Below are 17,211 nucleotides of genomic sequence, written 5' to 3'. Positions count from 1 at the left end.
TTAACATTGTATCATACAGTAATTGATATTGGAAAAATATTCAAAATAGTTACTGAAAAATGTCCTTTTGATTCTATCCGTGTCACTCAGTCTAACTCTGAAACACAGCTGTTGAAGGCAGAGATGCTGTTGAGTCAATTTAAAAATCTCAATGAAACAGTTTGGTATTTATATTCTATATTTTCCACCGAAATCTTTGAATAAATGAATGAAATTCATATTTTAACAGGAAAGAAAAAATATTCTTCTATAATATCAATTTTATTTACCAGTAAACCACAGTCATTGAAAGGCCTTGAAACCAAAGTGTAAATAGATGGAGATTTATTGTATTTTGAGCTGGAAAGAGTAAAAGAATTCAGCCAAACTGAGCCACATTTATCTTTGACTGACTTCAGCCACAGTTGAACTAATGTGAAGCTTATCAGAGGCATTTCAGAAGTATTATGACCCACACCTGAAACAGATTTATACAGCGTGTTACCTTACACGACTTATTTATCGTAGATGTTTGACAGATCCATTGCTTGACAAATGCCATGAAAAATGTATTTTTAGACTCACTGTTATTGGCATGTTATTTTCATACACTTGTGTGTACCTGCAGTATATTAGCATTTGTATATATTTGCATTGTGTGCACATGTTATTGTGTTTGTTAACAGCTTTTCTCTTTGTCTGCCACGTTTGATTTCTTCTGATGAGAGCTCTGATGAGCTGACAGGCAGGAAACAGATGTGCAATTTACAGCCAATTAATTTCTCACTCTCTCTCTCTCATTCCATCTCTCTGTCTGTCACACAGACACACACACACACACACACACACACACACACACACACACACACACTGCATTGTCAGTTGCCGGTCTGTAAAGCGCTGCATTTCTGTTGTCGTCGTGATAGAAAACTCTCTTATCGCGTTCTCAGTAGATAAACATGCCCCGCTGAATCTTTCTGACTTCTCCTCTTCTTCTTCTTCTCACTGCCTGTCTGCTGAGGATGAACAGAAAGGATTTCCATTATTCTCACTACTAAACAACAACCAATCTGGTCCAATCTCATCCCCTCCCTGTGGGCTGTACAGCTCCCAACCTCCTGAAAATCTGCCTTCGGCTCATGTGATTTTTTTTTTTTTTACTCCTGGAGAAAATTACAAGGAGCTAAAATCTAAGATTTCCCAAGAAAAGAAAAGCAAAAAAAAAAAAAAAGGAGAGGTTGAGAGCAGAGATGGCAAGACGAGAATAATGAGAGAGATAGAGAGGTTATATACCCCACTAATTAGCTGGGGTCCTCACAAGTTCAAGGACGGTTTCAATTTAGCTGATAAAGATGAGAGGATGAGGAAGGGAGGGAAGGGTGAGATGGGTGAGACTTCCTACATCTTAATTATCCCAATGGTTTTTTGGCGGGTGGTGCCTTGGGGTAGTGTGTGTGTGTGTGTGTGTGTGTGTGTGTCGGGGGAGAGAGCAGGGGGAGCTGGGGCTGACGAGAGGAGTTGGAGGGCTTCCATGGAAAAGCCCAGTCGTCTTAACCGAGGCCGAGTTCAGCGTGGGCGCGGCCCCAAAGCTTCGCGGGGTCGACACTTTCCCTTTCAATTACTCCACCGCTTGCACAAGGATCCCCAGCCCAGGAGGATCATGGGTAACACCGGGGTTAAACACACATGCATGTCTCCATTCACATGCATACAGATTGACTCTGCCCAGGCTGGTAATACCTGCAAAATAATCTGTGCTGTATATTGTCGAAGGCTGAAATTTATTGTGGCCGTGATTCGAGAGAGCATCAGTTTTGCCTCAGGTGAATACCAATTTTCTTAACCTGTAATCCTCGCCACAGTTCATCTGAGGGAGGGAGAGCGGGAGAATTGCTTTTCTCTTGGTAGAGGGGGAGTCAGTTTGGCACAGAGTGAGTCACTGGTTCTGTTTACATCCACTGAGATACTTCTTTTCCATTATTTTTGTTTTTTATGCAGTGACAGAATGCTTTACATTAACACACAGGGCCGGTCTTAGGCTTTTAGGGGGCCTAGGTGAAATGCTGTTTTAGGGGGGCCCTTTTCACATGTTAACAACACTGTCAAATGGCATCTTTGCTTTCTTAAAGGGTGACTTTCCTCTAGGGATAGATGTGGCTCAGGCTAGTTGGCAGCGACTGAACTTTTAATATTAAATATGTAAATATAGCACCTTTTAATAACGTGATCTGTACGATTCATCTGAAACGGAGATCATACGCCCAAAGTAAGATCGTCCACAATATAAGATCGTCAGCTCATCACCTCTACGTTCTACTAACTACGCTTGTTACTGTAAGTGCAGTACAACACCTCAGAGTAATTTATCAGAGTATAAGCTCCTATTGATACCCATCCCTCACCCTAATACGTCATTAGACAGTTAAATGCCCATTTCTACAAATACCACCCCACTTTGTATACAGGCTTTAGGTAAATCAGATTTTCACCTGTCAAAGTATTTATATGATGTAATTTCTGTTGACATTATGTGAGGTGGAATATAACACAAGGAGGTTGAACTGCAAATTTATAGAATGTTAGCTAAGAGAAAAGTATGATTTCTTAGGCAGGGGAGAAGGGTGGGATAATAAACAGAATTTTGACGACTTTATTGCAGGATGATGTCACCAGTAAAGACCAATTCAAAATACATTTCCCAAGTTCTAATCTTGAGTCCCTGTGTTGATTGTTCAGGTGTCTTTTGGTACATGCCAAATATAGTATATGCCAAAAATAATTTAAAGCACTACTGTGTTAGAATCCCTCTCTTCTCTGTTCCTGTGTTAAAATATTTTTGATGACTCATCCTGCAGCATATACATAAAATTATCCAATCAAAACATGACCTGTGACGACAAGCTGCCCCTCCCTCAGTTAAACCTTGGTTTTAGCCAGTGTCCTACTCAGAGTCAGGAAAGTTGCCAGGTTTGGGTCTGGTTTCTTGCACCAATGGACCACTGCAAAATTTCAACCACATTAAGCATCACAGTAATGATCTCACTCTACTTTAAATAAATCTCGTGTTTCTTTTGTGAACTGATACTCTATTGTTTATTGTTTGTTTATTGTGACCTTTATGCTTTACATCACATGCAAATTTCCTGTTTCAGCAGGAATAGAGACGGAAAAAAGCTGCTCTCAAATTCCCATTCCCCTGCAGTTTGGGTTAAGCTGTTTTCTTGAACTTTTGACACCCTGCAATTGAGTCTCCATGTTACCATGAATAAACCAGTTGACAGAATATCTATTTCCTCTGTGACTGAGCTGTGGTGGTTTATTTCTAATACAGCAGCAAAAAAGGATGATATGGTTTTCCTCCTGACACGAAAACGTACCATATAACTGTGCAACTGGATTTACAGTTAACAATGACAATCATAAATAGAGGGTTTAAGTGTTTCTATACTGTTATATAGAAGCATATACTGTATAAGCTGTATAATCTCTTGAAGAGTAAAGCAAGCAGCTTTACTTAGCTGAATTGCCATGTGTGGATAAAGGGAAATTACACTATTTTTTTTAAACCTGGTTCTTATTTTGTTTATTTTTGGCCAAATAGACATTTTACTCACCAGCTCTGTTGTACAGATTTGGGAAACATGAACACAGAACGCGCAAGGAAACTCCTAGCATGAAAACAAGTGTACAGCCATGCTAGCAGCACTGTGAGGCCGTATGTAGATACAGTACTCCTTTGAGCTAAATGCAAACATCAGCATGCTAACATACTCACAATAATGGTGCTATCATGCTGATGTTTAGCAGGTATAATGTTTACCATGTGGTCTTAGTTTAGCATGTTAGCATGATAAAATTTGCTAAGTGTAGCTCAGGCTACGTCATTCATTTTACAAGTATTCATTGATAAACCCATAGACTGTATGTAAAGATGGACGTAGCCTCTGTGACATCACCCATAGGTTTCTGAAGAGCAGTTTTGAAGCTCATAGTGAGCTGCTCCACCGTCGCCATCTTGGCAGTGTCTGACTCCGCCCCTAACTCCTGGCTAATCCAAAAATGGGCAAAGGGGAGGGGCGTGTATGGAGCCGAGTCTTTGGTATATTCTGGTCTGTGGCAAGCATACATCACCCACTCAAACTTGCCATAACTTTAAGTCTTAATGTCATGAGGAAATTAGCCGTAGAGACAAAAACTGTTTTCGTACCATGCTGTTTATTTCTGATGTAAAGAAAGAAACATTTTAACATGGGAATCTGTGGGGACTTACTCACTGTTGGAGCCAGTTTAGAGGAACTGCAGTTTTTGATACTTCAGTGTTGATGCTTCATTTTTCAGCCCTGGAGGTTTCCGCTTGGATAAACCAAAGTACTACACAAACTGAAATTTGGACTTGATGGTTGTATAGGAAAAGTCAGAGGATCTTTAGGATAAGGTGGTTCGGGCATCTGGTGAGGATGCCTCCTGGACGCCTCCCTGGGGAGGCGTTTCGGGCATGTCCCACCGGGAGGAGACCTCGAGGTCGACCAAGGACACGCTGGAGGGATTATATCTCTCGGCTGGCCTTGGAACGTCTCGGGATTCTCCCGGAGGAACTGGTGGAAGTGGCTGGGGAGAGGGCCGTCTGGACCTCTCTGTTGAGGCTGCTGCCCCCGCGACCCGGATCCGGATAAGCGGGAGACGACGAGACGAGATGAGTCTGTACAAAATCTCACAGCGATCCATCCAGTAGTTGTTGAGACATTTCAGTGTAGATCAAAGAGGTGGACGGACAGACAGACAGACATTACCTTTGAGCCAGGTTGCTCGCAAAACTTCAGTTCAACAGAAATCATCTCAAACACTCTTTCAAACACTGGAAGCAAACACTGTAAATCCCTGCAGCATAAAAAACTTGTTCATGTTCCACCTTGAAATCCAAAATATTTATAGCTATTATGAATGGCCACACAGGTGATGGGGGAGGGGTGACAAGGCATTACCAGGTATTACCTGGAGATAAAAGTGCACATCCTCAGACGCCCTCTCTACTGGATCAAAAGCAAGCCCAAATTTAGCATCGATGTACTGGACTTGTGTCCAATTTGCGTTTCAGCTTGTTTATAAAGTGATTTGGACAGATGTCTAAAAACTGATTGACAGATCTGACTATTTACTCAGTTAAGTGACAACCAACTATACACTTCCAAGTGTATCTTTCCCTAATGAAATGCTAATGTATGCATATGTAAATGTCTTGTTTACATTTGTACCGCTTGTGAACACTAGCGCAAAAATAGACCGGCTGCTATGTGAAGTGGGGCTGAGAAAAAGAGATTATTTTCAATCATCTTGTCCTACTCTGCAAGTGTGACTGTGTACATACCTACTGATGCATTCAAATAAATCTGAATTTTGAGTTTAATCTTCTTGTGTGTCCTACTACATAAAATCTGGGAATGTTGTGGTGCATGTGTAGATAGAGTTTTTTTGGGGGTGCAGCTTATATATCCTCATAATGCACACAGAGGGGGAGCAGAACAGACTGTTTTCTTGTGATTTCTCCCGGTGCAGGATGCAGTAGGTGCACAGAGGTGTAACGCACATTAACACATTTGGAAATACCAACACATTTCATTCACTGTTCCCCCTCGTAATTCTATTATTGGCCGCCAGCAGCATTCAGCAAACAATGTAAACCTAATCACATACATGAGGGGCATCTCATTAAAGGGAAATGCGTCCCATTGGAATCACATTAAGTGAATTCCGACATGCTGAAATGTAGAGCACATGATTGCATGTGTTAACCGCTAGAGCACTGGAGTGGAATACATCAGCATATTTAAAGCAGGAAGTAATCCCAGGTTAACTGTGTTTATTGAGACTTTAAAAATATGTTTTTTTTTTTTTTAAATGAAGAAACATTAGAGAGTAAATGAGAAAGTGGATTTTAAGCCTCATGCAACTACTCTACTTTCTGTCCTCCGAAGTCATATAGATAATGAGGTTTGGAAAACAATAGTGTTGGTCTTCTGAGAGAGTCACATATATCAAATATAGCATACCATAAACCTGCCACACCAACATGACTGTCACCTTGTGACAGGAGTCGTCACATGTTTCATTTGAAGTCAAAGCCAATAATCTTCCAATGTGGTTAGGGAGACGCACCGGCACAGATAATCATGTGGGAAATAAAGACAGCAGCTGAGTGATTTGCTGCATACGAATCTGAAAAATATGGAGACCAAGTGTGAGTATGCAACTAACCCAAGAATGTTTCTTTCTCTCTCTCTCTCTCTCTCTCTCTCTGGCTCTCTCTCTCTCTCTCTCTCTCCGCACAGTGGGATGCCATTAATGAGATGGATGAGTACTTCAGTCCCATCCACACTTACCAGGTCGGTAATGTTCTCAGTGTGCAGTGGGGTTGAGTGTTTTATTAGAATCAATTATTATATGAACTTCAGTGCAATCACTTTGGTCCCAGGGAAACTTTGTATTATAGACAATATAATTAATCCGTTAGCTGTTTTATTAGATTGGCTATAGTGCAGCAGAAATTATGAGCTGATTAATCAACTAGTCAGTCAACTGTTGACTTTACAGTAACAATTAATCATTTAAGTCATTTTTTTAACTAGAAATTCACCTCAAATCCTCACATTTGTTTCTTTTCATTATTTCTACAATAGTAGAACTATGACTATTGGACAAACCAAGTAAATTGAAACCCCTGGTAAACTGTTATTAGCATTTTCCCTTTTTTCTGACATGTTATATAATGTTTAGTCAATTCATTAAGAAATAATCAAATATAACATTGTCACTATTTACCATGCTATTTCCCAACATGAAGATCAGAATCAGGTTTATTGCCAACTATTTGACATATGAGGAATTTGCTTTGGTGTTATGGTGCAAAACAATAAACAGAAAGAAGAAAAAAAGAAAGAAAGATAAAGCAAAGTAAGTACTGCAAGTCAGGTAGCTTAAATATAAATAATGTTTTTTACAAATAAATATGTATGATAAAAATGGGAAAGAAATATTATAAAAAGTATGAATATAATACAAATATGTACAATGTGCAGGTATAAATGTTTTTCAAAGCTTTCTGCAATAACAGTGGTGGAGAAAACACACTATGAATTTTTAGTGATTATTCTCACTGTGATTAAATTTAAATGGTTTGAATCACTACAACAGCAACAACAACAACAACAACAACAACAATAATGCTAATAAATGCAAGAATCTGCCTATAAACCAGCCACCAAGTGGTAGTTTTTAGTTGCAGGGAACTAATTCTCATCAGAGGGAAGACAGCGAAGGTCACTGACAATCGTCAGTCTTGTAAACATGAAGCCATGCAAATGAATGGACTACTTCTTAAAGGGATGCATAAGCCACATCTAGAAACAGAACTACAAAAGTCTGAAAATGCTAAGGAAACGCTGAAGCACAAAGCATCTTTAATGATAGTAATCATTGTTCTTATTGATGACAATGTTTTCTCTGCATCAGGTCTGTAATGTGATGAGTCCCAGCCAGAACAACTGGCTGAGGACAGGCTGGATCCCCCGAGAAGGAGCCAGGAGGATCTACATTGAGGTCAAGTTCACCCTGAGAGACTGCAACAGCATGCCCGGAGTACTGGGCACCTGCAAGGTAACACTGGGGGTTGAGGATGAAGATGTGTAGGAGAAACACACAAAGAAAAGCTCTTAGATGAGCATAATGCAACTCATATTCTGTTAGCATAACCATTTAGCATTTCAAAATCACAATCTGAGATAAAGTCTATTTAAACTCTTGCACAGTTTAAAGACTCCGACTCTATGTGCTTCACTGTGGCCTTTAAACATAGAAAATTCAATTTTTGCTGAACAGGACTTTTGTGACATTTGGGGAGATTGATAAACTGCTACTGTTTTGGTTAACAAGTGACAAACTGAGAAAATGAACCAGCAGTAGCTTCAAGGATGTTTTAATGACTAAATACAGACCTGACTGACCTTTTTGGGAATGTGGGAACAGTGTGACCAAAAATGTTTAAAAGTGCAAAACACCTTTTAAAGTTTTGAGCTTATTTTAATTTATTCAGGAAGTTGTATAGCTCTGAACTGTAGTGGTAACTGCCCTGCCATCACAAGGGTAAGTGGCCACTTGTGCAGATTATTTACTGGTGTAGGTATGGTGGGAAGGATTGTGTTTAAGCCTTTTGGAGAGGTGGATGCATTTACATCTTTTCAACATCTGAAAAGAATGTGTCTCAATCCACCTCCTGAAGTGGTTTCAGTATATATATATATATATATATATACTGTAAATCCCATTCGGATGTGATTAAGGTTACAGGAGAAGGTGGGAAAATAAAATATTTACTCTGCTCCTCATTCACTCATTGTTTCAGACCTACAAGAGGTTGTCTATATTAAACATGGACTCTCAAAGGGGGAATCTACTGTATACATCCATGGGTACACAGACAGGAACAGCCAATAGCCAGTTTTGCATATGTTCAATGGTGCCATTTTTTCATGATGTGAACAAATATAGGCTAAAAATAGGGGCTTAAAAGAGAATACCAGTATCTACCAGTAGCTGATGTTTCAACAGGATCTTGCTCCCCTGATGGTTTCCAAACAGGCCTCTACTGTATGTTGGTTTTAGCATGTTTCCAGATTGGCGAAACGTTTCTGACGTTCTTCATTTTCACACAAAAACTCAAATTTCACACTGCGGATCACTGCAGGCAATAAAAACTAAAGATCCATTTTAAAGGCTGTCGCTCCAGATGGGATTTAAATTACAGGAGGAGCAGCTCACGGAAAAACAGTAAGTAAACCTGGCTGTGATTATTACGGGCGGGGGTGGAAAATTACACAAATATGCTCTCCGGGCGGGATTAAAATCACTGACCAGTGCAGGTAATGTTTTAAAATCACCTCATCTCCCTTAGAGAAATAAATCCAGTCTGAATGAGGCTTTTTGTAATAAACACATACACAGGACTCAAAGTAGCCTTGTTTATTCCAGGAAACCTTCAACCTGTACTACTACGAGTCTGACAGAGCGGTGGGCTCAGCCATACGGGAGAACCAGTTCATTAAGATTGACACCATCGCTGCTGATGAGAGCTTCACGGGGGTGGACCTGGGAGTCCGGAGACTTAAACTCAACACTGAGGTATGTGCTATAGCACCAAACAACAGCAAGAATACTGACTGATAGTACAAGGAAAAGTTAGTTCAGGCTCTTTGAAGCGTTTTCTCACTCTGGATGGTGAGATTATTCCAATTCTTAGCACGCACACCTCCATAGGAGTTCAAGACATGTTGGAAACATCCACAGCACCCGGAGAGCCTCCTCCAGTCTCGTCACTGAAACTGTTTTGCGCTCGGTTCTGCAGATCTGTGAAAGAAAACAAACAGCAGGGCTCGGATCAGTACCATGGGAAATACTTTGATATTGATAACAGCTTCGAATTTGATGCTGGATAGTGGAAGAACACTTTTACTGATATCTTACATTGTTACAAAGACAAAGATATGAAAGACCCTGTATATTTCATTGCTCTTTTCTTCTATCTATCTATCTATCTATCTATCTATCTATCTATCTATCTATCTATCTATCTATCTATCTATCTATCTATCTATCTGTCTATCTATCTATCTATGTGTAATCCCTTGGCTCCTAGTGGGAAAAATTACACCAAAACAGGAAAAAACAATCCTGAATCCTGTTGATTGTGATTACACAACATATGTTTCATTCCTGTCATTTACCTGAAATAGCAACAAAACATCCGTATAACAGCTCAGAAAGATCCGCACGGCTCATAATTAGCTATCTAATTAGCACACAGTGTTGATAAGTATATCAGGAGCTCGGTGAGTTTGACAGTGAAAAATCTATTCAATCCATCATCTCAGTTTGTAAACAGTAGCTACTAATTAGGCGGTAGTAATGGTGTTTCTGCGTGTAGACACTGTGCTTTCTGTACATCAGTGTACCTACAGGAGAAATAGAAAATCCATTCCGTGATGAGAAACAGTGGATAACCTAATGTAGTATCAAGGAAAATCTCAACCACGGTCGGTCTGTGTCTTCCTTCTTCTACCACTTGTAGAATGTCATCAGACAAACACAGTAAAAAACAGTGTGAACACAAACTCAATCAATACAGCTATCACTACCAATTACAAAACTGATCATTACAATAGGACAGCACTGTGGTTGTTGCCTCACAGCAAAAAAAGTTCTGGGGCCTTTCTGTGTAGCGTTTCTACTCAAGCTTCCGCCTACAATCCAAAGACATGCAGGGTAGGTTAACTGGCTACTCTAAATAAATAAAAGAATCAGAATTTATTTTTTCGTTAGTGACCAAACTAAAATAATGCACTAACAAGCTTGCTAACAGTTGCTTCGTTAGCTTGGAGAGCTATAGTTTCTCTCATTAGTAACTGTTTTATTGAACAAAATGGTGAGCAATGTTGAACAAAATGCCTGGGGGGAGTAAGCAGAACTGTAGGACGAAAATACAGAGACACTATAGGTGCTATTGTGACTGACTAGCACTAGCCCAGCTGGCTAGTGAGCTAACAGTTAGCCTGCTACAGCAGTTGCACCAGCTCACCAACTAACCTAAGAATATAGTCTCTACATCACAAAGCTTCTGTTTCGCATAGACACACATTCATTTTTGTGTATCACTTTCAGGTGTGACCAGGCATTTAGTCAGCAGGTAGTTTATTCAGCCCATAGAGCTTAATGTAGCTCAGTTTAGTGTTACCTTTATGTGTGATGTTAAGCAATTATATGAAAGTACCAGGCTTAGTTCTTACCTGAAACAATGACGAGATAAAAGAAACAACTAACAATATTTTGTCATTTGTAATTTACAGCTGGTTGTATGTCCTGTTTTAGGTCTTTGCCAGCTTTTCCTTCAAGTTCATCTGCTAGTTTATTGTGAATTCATGAAAAATACAGTAAATAGCTTTCATGCCATGGCTATCGCTCACAAAACATGCTGTGTTTATGGACCGAGCAGATCTACCTCACAATCATGAATCAAGACATATCAAACTATTATACTTACAGGTAGCTATTAAAAAGTCAATTAGAGATAACTACACTATGTCCTACTCTACTACGTCACCTTATTGGATGTTTGTTTGATGCCTAAGTAAATGTGTCCCTATAATTTCAGATGCTTCCACAACAAACTTTTGAAATAATGTGTTGGATCAGTTCCTGGGTGTTAACAAGATCTACTGTGATGTGATATTTTACAAAACACAAATATACAGAAATATAATAACATCCATGTTCCCAGGTTGTTGGAAGTGGAGCAGTTGATTAATGACTGCTGCCAAAGCACAACACCAAACACCAGTCCAGAGATTAAATTAAGGCTGTGTTCACACTGTTCCACCTGTTTTGTTTAGCAAACCACTGTGGCAACCACTGTTTGAGCTTCTAGCATGAATTAGTGACAGAACTTTCCAAACTCCAGCTAGTTGTCTCATAAGGAGGTTTGATATATCCATATGTCCTGCTTTCTTTATGTTGTGTGCAGAACAGAAGTGTACAGAAGTTCATTTACTATGTACTGAAAGTACACTTGTAAAGTCACCACAGGTGCTGCACATAAAAAAGTCAGTAAAGTTCAACAACTTCACTTCTTAAAGTGAAATTTAAAAAAACAAAAAATGGTCAGGTGCAGTTCCCTTCTGCCTCAGGGCAGCAGTTTCCTTTTTTGTCTTATAGCCCATGAAAATTGGGCAGTTTGTTGGTGTCATGAGTTGTGACCCTTTCCACCAGGTTTAGTAACTTTTAAATACTTAGAGGCTAGAAAAAGTAAATCTATTCTGTATTTCAAAAGAAAAAGAAGCAATATAAGTCCCAGAAAAATGGTTTTCTCAATCATCTTACTAATGGTGCCCTACATGAGTAGACATCAGGTTTGGTTATTTCAAAGGAGAGATTTCTGTATTTCTCTTTTTCTGTTTCTCACTTGTTTGAAGTGGGCGGGATTCAGCTGTAAAAAAAAGGGGATGTGACATACTTCCTTCCACCAATCAGAACTTAGCAACATTTGAACCAAAACCTGATGGCAGCAGGGTTGATGTTTGGTCAAATCTGATGAAATCACTCCTACACAGTCCTGATGAAGCCGATCAGATCATGTTTACCAGCTGTGACAGCGCTCCTGGCATTGTTTTCACCAGTTTGGTGACACGTATTGTAGCGAGAACTACCACAGAGGTGGTTTTGTGGTTTGGCAGGAGTTTATGTGTCTGTCTGTGGACAAACTTTGTCATGAGTATTGAGTTCTCGTGTAATAATGTAGTAATGTGGTAATGAGTATTGAGTACTCATGGGTCAGCATGTCAACATGTTGCGGCTGATGTAGTCCCATCACAGTAAAAATTGAAAGATTGTTGCTTATGTAGTTGTGACAATTTCATGTCACATACAGCAGAAATACTTAAAGGGGAACACTACTGATTTAATATATCATAGTAAGTTTCCAGGTGTTGAGGAGTAGGCTACCACTGCATGTGTGAAAAAACTTCTATAAACTCTCCAGGGTGAGCTATGTGAAGTCTGATGAATTGCTTTGAAGGATGTCATTTGAGTCAGTGTTGACTGGAGCTGAGAACTACAAGTTTGAAAGTGGGGGGTGTGGAGAAGGAGAGAAGGATGTGAGTTTACCAGACTTCTCATCTTTGCTTGAGGCTAGCAGCTCTAGGCTACATTAACCGCTAATAGCATAACACACCCTAATCTTTGACTGTATTGTCAGCATGTCATGTTGCATTGTAGGTAATGTAGGCATCAAGTGTTCACGAAGAGGAGCAATGTGTGGAACAAAGGAGACAACATCTCTGATCATTCCCATCATGAGTTCGACAGTGTTACAGGAGTGGGCTGAAAAATACTGCTTTAGGGCAAAGTTTTTCTTCTCAGGCACAACTGCAATTTCAGGCCAAAACAGGCTCTGAAATTACACTGCATCATTTACACTGCATAAAGAAGATCTGGCCTGTTGAGACTACCACCCACTGAAATTTGCAGTGTGACTTTGTTTGTACCACTGCTGGCTTTGTGGCAGCACACGCGGAGGGTCTTTAATGCTTTCTTTCATTCTTGTTCTTTGGCTTCAAGCTTCACCTTGTTGTTACATCCAGCTGGATCCTGTTCCAATGTACCCCCTCAAAACAAGGAGAGGCATGAACGCACACAGTTACTGTCAAAAAATGAAATGAACACCCCCTTTGATGACTTGAAATGTGTGAGATGAGGTGTTAACTGCCCCTCTCTCTTCACAGGTGCGAGGTGTGGGCCCTCTGAGCAGGCGAGGCTTCTACTTGGCCTTCCAGGACATTGGTGCCTGCATCGCCCTCACCTCGGTGCGGGTCTACTACAAACGTTGCGTGGGCGTGAGCCGCAACCTGGCTGTGTTCACTGACGTGGTGACGGGCGCTGACTCGTCCTCTCTGGTGGAGGTCAGGGGTCAGTGTGTGGATCACGCTGAGGAGAGGGACACGCCCAAGATGTACTGCAGCGCCGAGGGAGAGTGGCTGGTGCCCATCGGGAGGTGTGTGTGCTCCGCCGGATTCGAGGAGCACAGAGACTCCTGTGTGGGTAAGTCAACTGACGATGCTTTCACTTACCTGTTTGGTGTTGTTCAAAAGAACTCTGGTGCGTTTGCCAGTCGGTTTCCTTAGGTTGTGAAAAAAGTATAATTTGAACTCACAACAACCGTTTGTTCGTGGTGTTCAGGCAAAGAGGGTGAAACTGTAGGTATGTGACTATAGTTTGAATTCAAAAGCCTACAAGTCCTATATTGTATAAATTGAAATGTCCATGTGTAGTTTGATTATAAAGCAGGTCTAGGTTCTATATTAATACTGTCAAAGTATCAAAGCGCTCAGTCCACAGAGAAATGCACACAGCCTGTATTCAGAAGCTGAGCCTTAAAACCTGGAACTTTGTGATGTCACAACAAAATAGCCACGCCCCAAGCCCTGCCCACCTGGACCCACCATCCAACGTGCTTACCCGAACAGTCAGCCAATTAAAAGAGAGCCTCAGAGCCTCTTCTCTTCTGATTGGCTAACCGACCTGTTACTAGAGCTCCAGAGAGAAGCCTGAGAAAGGAGATGTAAAACTACAACAAAGTGTGAAGTCTGCGCGGCGAGCCGGAGGGGAGTGAACTTCATCAGAGCGAGGTGAACTTCAGCTGAACTGTTGCTCTGCCCTAAAACCTGATAAAGAGGATTATGAAACAGATGTTTGATGTTCGCTCTCTGTATTTGGACAGTTTTTTTTTTGCAATCAGACAAATGCTTGGGGCCGCCCAAAGGGGAGGGGCCCCCGATGACCCCTCATATTGACACATTTTGCAATGAAACTATAAACCCCTTAAACCTCCCATAAAGCATGTGAGGCCTTCATTGAATATCTGTTAATTGTAGTGTCCGCTGATAGTCTGCATGTGAGGCGTTTAGAGGACAGCTGTAAATTGTAGTATCTGCCAATAGTCTGCATGGGGGGGGGCCCAGAGTCAAGGATCACCACACATGTGATGCCAAAAGTTCTGATTCTAGAGTCAGTCGTATAACGATCCTGACATGCTGTTACAGTATGTACACTGAAAGAGTTATTGGCTGCTGCTCAGCCATTGTTCCTCCTGTCCATACAGACCACAAACACATCCCTTCTACAAGCAGTTTTGTAAGTGATATGGGAAAAAAATCCTAAGCCCACAAAAGGATTCAACAGTCTGAGTTAGTTGGTATCTCCCGCTTCCACTTCCCTATCACTGGTATGACAACAGCAGTTCTTATAGGAGATATATTGATGTCTGGATGCTGCAGTGAACACATCGCATCATACAAGTTTCTTTGAAGCAGTTAAAATAGTTTGATGAAGCCGTTTGATGTTTTATTCAGTCTTAATTCTACTGTATCGTGTTGTAAATGGTCACATCGTGTCTCGACACAATGTGACACAACAGCATCTGCTTCATAAAGCATTCCAACAATAAAACAAGAGCCCCTAAAAAATGCCTCACGAGCAAAATTCCAAGTTATAACAGACCAGTGTGATGTGTGTAGAGGTGTGTGTGGTTACTTTGGAGCAGCCTGGTGTTATTTGCATGGCGCTCTGACACAACGCTTCTCAATACGGAGGCTGCAGGTTTATCAATATACTGTATGTCGTGCTGCCTTCAGATGGCTGCAGGAATTTAATGAAATGAAAAAAATGAATTTAGTTGTTAAATAGTTAAGTATTATTTCTTCATTTCTTCACATGTGCTCCAAATATTTAGTTTGTGGCAGCAGATTGACGTCGTGGTAGAAAACAGACCTGGTTCTGAGACGTCTTTTCTCAAAAGACACATTTTCCATTAAAATTCCAACTACTTTCTTTGCACCACCTGATCTGAATGAACGTCCCACCTGTTTGCACCATGCGCTCTGCACTGGGCACCAAAAATCCCACGCAGATGGGCAAAGCAGATTTCAAGGTCAGGAAAATACCAAACTGACCAAGACTTGCTTGTGATGGTCGTTGCACCGACACAAAAATAGAGGCCAAACTTAACCAGAACTTAAAGGCAGTCATTTTTTGCCATCCCCTTTTCTCAGTAGAAAAATTTTCATATAAGCATTAGAGTTGCTCATTTATGTAACTGTGTGAAAGTTTCCTCTGAGCTCGGAGCATCAGCAGAAATGTCTGCAGAATGAAAAAAGCCTTGGAAATAACTTGAATTCAGGAAAGTTCGAACCTTTCTACTGAATCAAGGAGTCTGTTTGAAGCTCCGGCTGTGGCTCATGTAAAAAAAATATAAATGAAGTGAAGGAGTTCAAGGTCTGGTCAAAAGCTTTTCTGAGGTCTAATATTTTCCTCAGGTAGGTGAATACTGAGAAAACAGCTGTGTCTCATTCAGCCGTCCATGATGAATAAAAAATGAGGTGTTTGAGATGCAAAGATTCTTGATCCTCTTTTATTTATTTTTTTTAAACACATTCTGTTTGTTTTTGTCTTTTGTGATATTTTTTTTTCACAGGGTTTTGATAGGGTGACCTCATTCAGAGACCTGTGCATTCTTCAGGTTGCCATGGGTTACTGTAATTAAAACCTATTAATCACAGAGCGATGGATAATTAAATGCTAAAAGCAGTTTGTCAGCTAAACGAGCCGAACGAGACACGCAACACCGGTTCACTTGCGCACCCCCCCCTCCTCTTCCTCCTCCTCCTCCTCCCAACACTAACACACACACACACACACACACACACACTCACAAATCTCTTTTTGTGGTGTTTCCAACCTGAGGCCGGCGGCGAACTCCCTCTTGCTTGGACAGTGAGAGCCTCCTTGTCAAAATGTGTTTAAACGTGTAGGAAGTGGAGTGTATGTGTAGCTGTCTGTGAGTGTGTGTCTGTTTGCGAGTGTGTGTGTCTGTGTGTCCGGTTCAGAGGGCCACTTACAGACTTTCTATAATTAGCTGCAGGCAATTAGCGACAGCACAGAAATGCAAAACAGAGAAAGCAGAGGAAAGGGTGGAGGGAAAAATCACCTCGTGTCACATTTTGTTTATGGAGCTGATTTTCTCCACGTTTTAAGGCAGATTTAAATGTAACACGTTAATGGAAGTTATCTGAGGTTACAGAGATGGGATCCATCTAAAAACAGAGTGAATTTGCTGTATGATAATTCTCAGCTGGTGATGTGTTTACCCTCTATTTTACTTACTATTACATCATTGCAGCCAGAGCATAAAGTGAATTTGCAGTGAAAGGAAAAAAAAAAAAAAAAGGAGAGCTCTTCAATATATCCTCTGCTGACTTCTTGTCTCTTCTGGCACCAAACTGGGTCGTTGTGCTAATTCACCCTCGCCAAAGCCAGCCACAGTCACGCACACACGAGACCAGACAAGACACAGAGAGGAGGGGTGGGCACGAGATGGTGAAAGGAAGACGGCTTAAGTGGTGAGGACTTGTGTCTGTGTCTGTGTGTGTGTGTGAGTGTGTGTTTGTGTGTAGAGGAAAAAAAAAATCAGACATGAATGTGCGTGAATATGTGTGTGTATATGAGCGTGCTTAAGTGGTTCTCCCCTGACAAAGGTGCAGAGCTTTGGCTGAGATCACGACATGGTGTGTGTGTGTGTGCGTGCGTGCGTGTCTGTGTGTGTGTGAGCACAGGGTTGCGTGACATGCCGTTAAAAGT

General features: G+C 40.9%; 1 protein-coding gene across 4 annotated transcripts in view; it reads left to right on the top strand.

Moving 5' to 3' along the window:
• epha8 (eph receptor A8) overlaps nt 1-17,211 on the top strand; it is a 126,848-nt gene that overhangs the window by 46,918 nt on the left and 62,719 nt on the right. For all 4 annotated transcript variants that reach the window (XM_056399530.1, XM_056399523.1, XM_056399514.1 and 1 more), the window contains exons 3-6: nt 6,306-6,359; nt 7,486-7,629; nt 9,001-9,150; nt 13,302-13,617. In XM_056399530.1, coding sequence (XP_056255505.1) covers nt 6,306-6,359; nt 7,486-7,629; nt 9,001-9,150; nt 13,302-13,617 — 664 coding nt within the window. The remainder of the gene's footprint in view (nt 1-6,305; nt 6,360-7,485; nt 7,630-9,000; nt 9,151-13,301; nt 13,618-17,211) is intronic.

Source organism: Seriola aureovittata, chromosome 2, assembly GCF_021018895.1.
Source record: "Seriola aureovittata isolate HTS-2021-v1 ecotype China chromosome 2, ASM2101889v1, whole genome shotgun sequence".
NCBI classification, from domain to species: Eukaryota; Metazoa; Chordata; class Actinopteri; order Carangiformes; family Carangidae; genus Seriola; species Seriola aureovittata.
Note: the sequence above shows the minus strand (reverse complement) of the source record. Positions and strands in the feature narration are given on the sequence as shown.